The 10170-nt window shown below is 40.1% G+C and overlaps 1 protein-coding gene across 1 annotated transcript in view; it reads left to right on the forward strand.

The window, feature by feature from the left end:
* The first annotated feature begins 4595 nt into the window (after positions 1-4595).
* epn1 (epsin 1) overlaps positions 4596-10170 on the forward strand; it is a 10479-nt gene continuing 4904 nt past the window's right edge. The window contains 5 exon segments of the mRNA XM_017415638.3: positions 4596-4710; positions 8322-8486; positions 8717-8818; positions 9116-9274; positions 9730-9858. Of these exon segments, the coding sequence (XP_017271127.1) occupies positions 8750-8818; positions 9116-9274; positions 9730-9858 (357 nt within the window). The 5' untranslated portion in view covers positions 4596-4710; positions 8322-8486; positions 8717-8749.

Consider the following 10170-nt stretch of genomic DNA (forward strand, 5'->3'; position numbering starts at 1 on the left):
CCTCCACCCTCCCTCCTACAATATACAGCGCTGTTATTATTCCACAGTTTCAGCCTGGGCACCCTGGCTCTTCTCCATTCCCTCCTCTCAGCTGCCACTCATCCCTGCCCCGTCTTTTCTTTCCACGTCTCTTTGCCACCTTCTCAGTTTGAGTCTGTGAAACGGTCTAGGATTCCTGTTTTAATCAGCAGGTATGCTGGAATGATGGGAATAGGCCAACAAGTTGTATCCGTGATCCCTGAATCATTGCTGGGATTACTGGATACAGTCTATAAACCTCTTCATTGTTCAACTTTATTGTGCTTTTTTTTTATTTCCCCCCTCCCTGCGCCGGTGCTTCACAAAGTCGGTGTCCGGACCTCGCTGATGATCTTCAGAAATCAAATGAGTTTTAAAAACGATTGCTAGTAAAGAGACAAAAATTTGATTTCATACAGATATCGTTGACTTTAGCAAACAATGCTAACATTTTAAGTAAAGATCTCGCACAACGGAGAGTGCTTAAAGCTTGTGTGGGGACTAACCCTCAGCTACTGCCACACTAATTTTTAGCTCAAAATGTGTAAAATTGATTGAGATACAGACACTTATTTATTGGCTAATATTGATTAGCTGTGGAAGCCATCTTGAACTGATGTGACTCCAAAAGGGAATCATTCGTAGATGCACATCCAGGGACTGCTTTCTGAGCATTTCGTCCATCCATTGGTTCATGAGATATTTTGCTAACAGACAAACAGAGGCGATGCCAAAGGTCAAAACAAAAGTTTTAGGCAAAGATCTTGTGCAATGTGTAGCACTTGGGGTGTGTTTAAAGGATGCCACATTTTTGCTCTGTATCTGTAAAACTGTCTGGCTTAAAGCTATTTTTATGTTTCCTAAGGTCAGTTGGCTGTGGTGGCCATCTTTGATTGGATTGGCTCCAAACATTAATCAGTTGTAGATGTATACCCAATGATTGTTTTCTGAGAGTTTCATTAAAATCCATCCAGTTGTTCATGAGATATTTTGCTAACAGACAGGCAGTTCTGACTGTAATAGTTAATGATGAAGTTTTAATAACAGGGTATGTGCTGGGGATGACTCTCAGCTACTACCATACCAAATTTGAGCTCAATATCTGTAAAACTGGCTGAATTGTAGCCATTTTTCTGGCAGCCATTTTTGGTGGCGCGACTCCCAAAGTTAATCAGTTTTAGTTGGATACTCAGTTGTTACTTTCTGAGAGTTTCTTTAAGAACCATCCAGGGGTTCATGAGATATTTTACTGAAGCTGCAGACAAACTCACACACACATGCATGTATTGCCTTGTTGGCGGGTGATAATAATTCAGATCAGTTTAGTTTCCACATGACTCCATGCCTCACGGTTTTCCTCCTTGTTTCAGGATCTATTTTCTTTTTTCGTCTTTCTTTGCTCATTAACTTTGGGCACTCTAATCTCTCTTAATGTGCGTCTCATTACCCGTCATCACAACCCAGCCCAGCTAACAGCTGAAGCTGTGAAAACCCGGCTTCATGCTGGACTCTGTTTCCTATTTAGCACCAGCTGGAGGTCAGGCCTGTCCTGCAGCTACCATAGTTTTGACACCCTCCTCCTCTTTCCATCCACTTCGATAGAGTTCACCTAGTGCACACGCACATTCTGCGGCAGTGTGATTGCAACTGTCTTGACAGGCTGTGCGTTATGTAACACAAACACTGGCTGCCATCACGACGGCCCCTGGCTTTGCTCGGGTTTCGTGACGTTCAGGTCCCCGCTCACGCCCCACAGGGTCTGACGGCCCCTGTTGTGGCAACCGGCATCTCCGCTCCACAACTGGGCCGCAGCTTCGCCACCAGAGAGCCGCTGTCGTTCGCGGGTCCTGGACAGAATATGTGATGAACCTCTGTGCGGATGAGTGATGAGCCACAGAGGGGCGTGTGAATACGTACACTGCATAAGGAGGGCTTTGTTCCGAGTTTCCATTTTGTGTGTGTTTTGTCACTGTTTAAAAAGGAAACTGTTTCCTCTCGCATAATATGCTGAGTTCTTTTCCAAAGCTAAGATTTGTTTTACGTGTATCATACAAAGGTGCTAACGGGGGCCAGATAAGGGCTGCTGTTTAATGTTGGGACAGCACACCAAAACCAAAAGTCAGGAGTTTTATTATAAAAGAACTGTACTTATATAGTGTCTTTCTAGCCAACCAGGCCACTCAGTGCTTTACAACTCAATCTGTGCTCTCATTTATCTAGCCACACACATCCACACAGCACTCTACTACATCTCTACAAAGATAATATGAATAAGTCATTCTGTGGAGATTAATCAGTGCCTTAAACTCCATTCATACACCGATGGGACACACATCGGAGGCAATTAGGGGTTCAGTGTCTCGCTCAGGAACACTTTGACATGTGACTCCTGCCAGGAATCAAACCCCCAACTGTCTCATTGGAGGATAACTGAGCCAAATCCACCCATATATATATATATATATATATATAACTCTGCTGTCATATACAGGTGGTTTGGAAAATATTGCATTATGGGAGTTGGGGGGATCCCCTTTTGGTATAGTCCTACTTCAGTTTTTCCCTTACAGTTGGTGTGACTAACTGAGATCAGTACAGTCGCCGCTCGGCTCTTTAAAGCTTGTCTTTTATGTCTGTATTTATTTTCAAGATTTATTAGTGCTCAGAGCATGTGTTGGGGAGGACCCTCAGCTACTACCACACCAAATAATACCTCAGTAACTGTAAAACCGACTGAGTTGTAGCCATTTGAGGGATTGCTGAGGTCAGTTAGCGGTCATGTAAATAATTAGTTTTAGATCGTGTAAATCACTAAAAGGTGTTGGTACCAGATTACACCATTTAAAACAAGACAAATCCATTAAAAACCTATTTATGTGTTGGCTAACATAAGTAGATTCTTATAATTTGCTGATAAAATTTGGACTTTTAGCTCAATTTCTAAAAGTGTAACCGAATGAATATTTTTTGTTAGACTGAATTTAAACTACAACCTTTTTTTCCCCAGTGATGATGGTGAGATCAGATCATGTAATCGAATCTGAAAACATGATCCAACTCAGCCAGATGTTCAGTAAAACGATAACAGATATCTTAGAATAAACTAGTGAAAAAAATAAATCTTTGAGTGGACACTTTTAGAGTCCACATAAAATAATTAACTAAAAACAGGAGCACGTTGGGATTTTATTTCCCCCAGTGGGACAGCAGGAATGAGAAAATAATGCAGAGTGACAACATGCTTTTTTACTTACTTTCATTTGATTCGTGTTTTAAAAGTGTAGTTATAGTTTGCTTGAGTCATAAATGTTTTCTGCAGCCGACGCCTCTCCCAGAAGAGCTGGAGCTGAAAAGATAAAGATTTGCACAACGCACGTGCACGCCATCTGTTCATGTTGTTCTGATCTATGGGCTTTAACATGTATTAATGATGACTCAGCTGACAGGCCTCAGCAAATCTGTTTGTTCTGGATTCATCTGAACAGAGAGGGAAGTGGTTCCCCCTGGTGGATGGTTGGAGGTACTGCATCTCTGAACCAAAAGAACATCCCTGACTTGTGTTTTCTAATGAAACTATTGTGGATCTATCTATCTATCTATCTATCTATCTATCTATCTATCTATCTATCTATCTATCTATCTATCTATCTATCTATCTATCAAGTTCACAATATTATTAAATAATTTAAAAATACATATTTTACAAATAATTATAATAAATAAATGTGAGCATTTCTACGTAAAAAACAGTAAATCTAACACTGCAAAACTGTCCTATTGTGTCTTTTATATCCTGATTTATGTAGGATGGATAATTAGTGTAACCCCATCTCTGCCACTTTTATAAAAAATTACAATAGACATCTAAAATCATGACAAAAGCATCTCATAATTATGGGATGTTGACTCGTAATTTTAAGATGGTACTACATAATTAATAGAATTATGACTAAGTAGCTCAATTATATGTCGCCTTAGCACCTCATAATTAGAAATTAGCATCTTAAAATTATGACTTACTAGCTAATAATGAGTGTCTCATAAAAATGTAAGTATTTGGTGAGAGATGCTAAGTTATAAATATGGGATAATCCGTCATATTTATGTCATATGTATGTCATATGTATGAGTTATTATCACATGCTTATGACTTACTATCCGATAAATATGAGTCATCATTTCATCATTTGAGTCCAAATGATGAATTAGTATTATAAAACAATGAGATAGAATAATTAAATGACAATAATTATGACATGCTCTGTCAGGATTTTGAGATAATATTTCATATTTATTACTTAGAGGATCTTTTTTTTTTTGGGCGGAAATGGGCTTCCATATTAATTTAACCTATTCTCTGACTGGCGGTGCAAAACAAACAAAAACACTGAAAAAAAGTCAAAAAAAAGTTAAAAAACATAAAGCAGTGTTTACTTCCCCTATAAGATATAAATATTAATGAGCTCGAAGCTTAAATGCGTTCCTGTTTTTTTATGAACAATAATAATAATAAAGATAAAGAATCATTACGTACTTTCGGGACTAATTTTCGTCGTGAAAGAGTCGCTTAATTATTCATGAGCCCCGCTCCCCTCGCAGGAGCGTACAGCGAACAGGGGGTGCGGTCCTTCCTGTAGGCGAGAACGGAACCGGAAGTTCGGCCATCTCCTCGCACATCCAGGCTACAGCAGGGTCAGTATTCGCTTCGTTTCGGCTCTCCTCCGCGTCGTGCCGTCAGCGTTCGGCGGCGTTTTCTCGTCGCGGACGAGCCTAGTCCCCGCTGCCCCGAAGCGGGACGTGTCCCGGCCTCCCGGGTCCCGCAAAGTGCAGAACTAGCATCAGGTGCTAGCTCGGCTAGCTAGCAGCAAGTGATTTCTTTATCAGTCCAAACTGGCTGGTAACCTTCGCTTCTACTCTGGGATAATTCAGTGTTGTGACGGGGGCAGCTCTTTGGCATTCGGCTGCTGGCTCGTTCGTGTGAAGCTACACCTTGTGAATGTAGTTTGTTGTTGTTTTTTAAATTTATTTTTTAGACTTCCCAGAGCATAGTGGCAAACTCTGCTAGTCAACAGTTTCGATTAGTTGGTTGCTATGTGGCTAACTTGTTAGCCGCGAAATGACAGCTGCCGTTAGTCGGGTGATTTCTTCCCACCTTGTCAGCCCAGGTAGCTCTTCTTTAACACTGCTGTATGTGCAGGTGTACCACTGTTATCCGAATGCTAACAGCCAGCTAGCCTGACAGGTGTGACAAGGTGGCAAAGTGCAGTTAAATGACGTTTTGTTTGCCTTATGTGGGGTAAGTTATCTGGACAGATGTGCCTCCTGCGTCGGCCACATCTGGATTTTAACACCAGAAGACATGAAGAAGTTTAGGTTTGAACTTTTAACATTCTGTTGTTGTTTTTTTTCTGGCAAAGATAGGAATATAAGCTTTTCACCATAACATTCTAATGACTTGTATTGTTGTTTTGTTTTAATCTACACAATCCAAACACAAACCATGCTGAAGTAATGTTATTTTTCCCCCCCTTTTCAGTTTGTTTGCTTACTGACAGTTTCCCATAAAACTACCAGGAAGCTTTTAGTCCTCTGCTCCCACCACAGCTCAGAAAATCAGTCTACCTCCAGTGCAAGGTGTGTGTTTGCCCTTTGCCCGGGGACTTGTTCCCTCGGGGTAGTGAAAGCTGAAGCGTGGCCACCGCTGAACGAGGCTCGCAGGGTGAAGTGTCACGGTTTGGGCCATGAAGCGCCTGGCTGTGAAGATCTGAAAGGCGTCAGAGACGGATCAGATAAAAGCAGCGCTCTGTGGACCCGATGAATATGGATCACTAATCGGGTTATCTGCCCGGAAGGTGAAGGAGGAGTGCTTGCTTTCAGTAAGGAGAGTCGTCCGTGAACTTTTACGCAATTACACCCCTGCTATTTATTTAAGAAGCTCGGCCATGGCCATGTGCTGTGCTAGTTAGACATCTGAGGGTCGTAAATGCTTGTGAAATGAAGACGCGTGTGTGTTGCGGTTGCGAGCAGTGGAGTTGAAATGCCCTTAATGAAACCTGATAGTTTTCTCAGGGGCTGCTATTAGACTTTGTGACAGGCCTCCAAGAGTCCCTGAAGTGACTTGTGTAATGATATTTACAGTATGTTCAGGTACGTGGGGTCCCTTCCTGTTGGCATGGCATAAAATCTAAACCTCTTACTCTGCTTGCCACGCTGATTTAACAGAATGACATGGTTTTTTTTGATCAGCATCGATATATTTAACTCGTGTTTGCCGACTTCCTTGCTGGTAAATGGATGTATTTTTTAACAAGCTGCAGAGAATATTAGGCCTGATTTGGTAACGTTGACTCGTTACGCTCTTATTGTATCAGCTCTGTCAGAGTTTCAGACAAGTAATTGTTATACTCATTTACTGGACTAAATAAGAAAGCTACTTTAATTTACATGTGCCTAATGCTGGAGTTATTCTTGTGGAAGATCTCTAAAATAAAATGTAAACAGAAACATTTGGATCACACACTATAAGACAGTCGTGACAATAGTGAGACTGATCCGAAATAATAAAAAAAGTGACATATTTGCTTCCTTACTGTAGTGTTTATGCCTATTACTAGGGTTTAAAACTTAATTTAATACTTGTATGCATCTCCCGTATTTATAATTCTAGCTTCAAAGGTAATTTATTCCCCTTTTTTAGAAAAAAAACATGCATTCTTTGCTTGGTGCTATGTGTCAGAGGTCATTAAACTTTAAAGGTTTTCTTGGAAAGCAGCTTTGTGTCTAAGTTACCCGACGAGGCTAATTTATCGCACTTGGAGGATTTTTATTCAGTGTTTAAAAATGAGCTGATCTTCTTTTATGCTGAGGTTTTTGTCATCTTTAAGGAGAAATGATGTCAGGAGGTGTTCTCCTAACTCTGTTAAAGCTGATTATTTTTGCAGGCGTGCGTCTAAAGAAGACATCTGTCTTTTAAAATAAAATATAACAAAACATAACTACAGGACGTAAACACTAAACCACCCGATCGTCCCGTTTTCTTCTTTTTTTTATCCTTTGCTTAATTTAAACGTAACACTCCTGAAAGGATTTCAGAAGCAAACGGCAGTCAAATGAGAACGTTAAGGGAGACTTCAGAAAGCGTTTGTTGTTGTTGTTTGTCGCGCTCCTGTTTAGTTTTTTTGGCGTCGCTCGTGGCGCCATCTGTTTGGTGTGAAAATGCAGTTTTGTGGCAGTGAAAGGATGCATCTGGTCCGCAACAATTGTCCAGCCTGCTGTGTAAGCAGTCTCTGTTACAACGTTCAGGATGCACAGCCAGAACTAGTATTATGTTCTTAAAACAATTAAAAAAAAAAGATTTCTTGTTATTAAGCCATCATTAGAGGGGGGAGGTTACTGAACATAAACGTCTGGTCCAGAAAACTTTGTTTATTTACACTGTTTGTATCTAATATTTTTAATCCATGACTTTTAGGTGAACGCTCCCTGACTCCAAGGGCTCCTGGATGTCTGATAGGTTGTTGGAAATGCAGCGATAAAGAACGTTATATTACCCGTTATATTAGTTAAATAAATAGAAACGTGCCCTTGGCAACAGAGTTCAAAGTTCAGTTCACGTTCAGGAGGCCTGCCTCAGGCAGTGTTGTGTAATTTTACTGTACTGTAAAGCTGCAGAGTAGTTAGTAAATTTACCAACATACTGATTGATGGACAAACCCCCATTTAATTATTTATTTATTCCTTACTTACACAGCTTAACCCATTTCGATTGGTCTAGAGTTTTATTTATCTTTATTTATTTGAAACTATGACCTAAAACGTTTTCTTTTTAATTCTCAGCCTCAGAAACAATAAATAAATAAGGTTTTTGAGAGGTGCATTTACTGAAGTTGCTCAATTCTTTATGTTAATATGTATTTTATTTTAAATGAAAGCTATAGATAATTGTTTTTAATTAAAACTTTTAGTGAAAGTTGGTCAATAAAGGATCGGTTCATGCAACAAGCCGGCTCATGAAATGTTGTGTTTTCTACAGCAAAATAAAAAAAAAAAAACTAGTAAAAGTTGTATTTGTGTCATATAAAATGTGACACAAGTGAGCCGGTTTTGAGACGTAAGCGATCAGCCTTGCGTGGATCAGCAACAGATCATGTGGGATTTTTGAAACTGAATATGGGCTTTGTATCCAAAATTCTTACTTTTGAAAGTAGTCGTTGCATAAGATTCAGCCTGTTTGTTCTGTTGTGAGATCCAGCGTCTCGTTGTTTGTTTGTTTTTTAACCGTATCCTCAATCTTTTTCCAACAGTTTTCCCGTCCACCTAAATCCGCGGTTTTCAGAGCCAATGTTGCCACGGGGAGAAAGAGACAAAGTGAGACAGAGGACTCCGTGACTGAGTGAGGGACAGGACGGAGGAAGAGAAGAGGACTGGGAGAAGACCGCCTTATTCTGAATCATTCTTGAGTAACGGATGTATGTGTTAAAAAGCCATCTTTCACTTAATTCTAGCATTTTTTTTTTCAAGGCCTTCTTTTTCTTTTTTGTTCCCATCTTTTCCAGTCTTTGGTTCTTAAATTTCTTTCTCCTACGTTTCTTATTGCTGTTTTGTCTTAATAGTTTCAATTTGTTTGAAACGTGGTCTGTATAATTGCATATATGATATAAAAACTATACTTTATAGCCTTGAATCTCCATCTGTTCAGATTGCAACAGAACTCCGTGGCCAGACAGTTGCCATGTCGACCTCATCGCTACGGCGACAAGTAAAGAACATCGTCCACAACTATTCAGAGGCAGAAATCAAGGTTGTGTGTCTTTTTCGCCTTATCAGAGTTTCCTTTTTCTCAGTTTTGTCTGTCTGCATTTCCTAAATCCCAGCTACTCACACGCTGAACATAAACCTCTGACACTGAGGGCGTTGTGGCGCTTTTGTGCCATTTTTAAAGGTAATTTTAAGCGTTTCAGAGCTTCTGTTTCTGTCTAGCCTGTGTCACGAGTTCACATATTCACTCTGGGAAAAAGTTTTTGCCTCCAAACGACCCTCGTCACAAAGTCCTTGAATAAAAGGTAATGAAAGTTTGTCCCTAACTTGTGTCGCTCAGGTTAGAGAGGCAACGTCCAACGACCCATGGGGTCCCAGCAGCTCTCTTATGTCAGAGATCGCAGATCTGACCTACAACGTCGTGGCCTTCTCGGAAATCATGAGCATGGTGTGGAAGCGACTCAATGACCACGGAAAGAACTGGAGACACGTGTACAAGGTGTGGAGTTTGGTTCAATTTGGGAATGGTCTTACTCTCAGTAAACCTTACAAGTTCAAAGTATTAAAGTGTAAAAATATTCAAAATTATGGGCTCATAATGTACGCTATACAGTCTGCTGTCTGTATCTTCTGCTAAAAATCCCTTAATTTTTTATTCTTCAAAGAACAAAACTCTAAAGGCACCCGGGAATCTCTCAGAGGGGGTGGGATGAGTAAAAAGTTCCTATAAGTTTTGAATTTACTGCTAACTTTAGAGGCAAATGTTTGTTTTTATCAGAGATTCCATATTTGATCAACTCATATGGCTCCACACTGCTGTTAATTTAATCTGAAACTATAGAAAAATAAGGAAACAGATTTTAACGCATTCATTTTTGCCTTTTCTCTTAATCCAGAATGTTCCAACTAAGTCATTTTTCTGCTTTTTTTTTCTTTCTTTCTTTCGCCCTTCAGGCGATGACTCTTATGGAATACCTGATCAAGACGGGTTCAGAACGTGTTGCCCAACAGTGTCGAGAAAACATCTACGCAGTCCAAACCCTGAAGGATTTCCAGTACATAGACAGAGACGGCAAAGACCAGGTACACACACACACACACACACACCCATGCTAACAAGGCTAAGCAGAAATCTTTCATAAATTAGATCCATATTTGAGTTCTGCAGGAACACTTTGTAAACTCTCCTTGAATGAACTTCAAGCAGTGAGACTGATGAAGTGTTTCAGACTTTTCCCACAACCCCACAAAGCCAGTTGTCATGAATAAAGTGTGCAAAGTTAATCAGTTGTTAAGCTAACAGTAAGACCTATAGTGTAACTACAGTTCTGTTCATGTTTTGAGCCATTTATCATTTCTTTGTCATTTGTTTTCAAAAACAATCATCACCCCCCC

Source organism: Kryptolebias marmoratus, linkage group LG16, assembly GCF_001649575.2.
Source record: "Kryptolebias marmoratus isolate JLee-2015 linkage group LG16, ASM164957v2, whole genome shotgun sequence".
Taxonomy (NCBI): domain Eukaryota; kingdom Metazoa; phylum Chordata; class Actinopteri; order Cyprinodontiformes; family Rivulidae; genus Kryptolebias; species Kryptolebias marmoratus.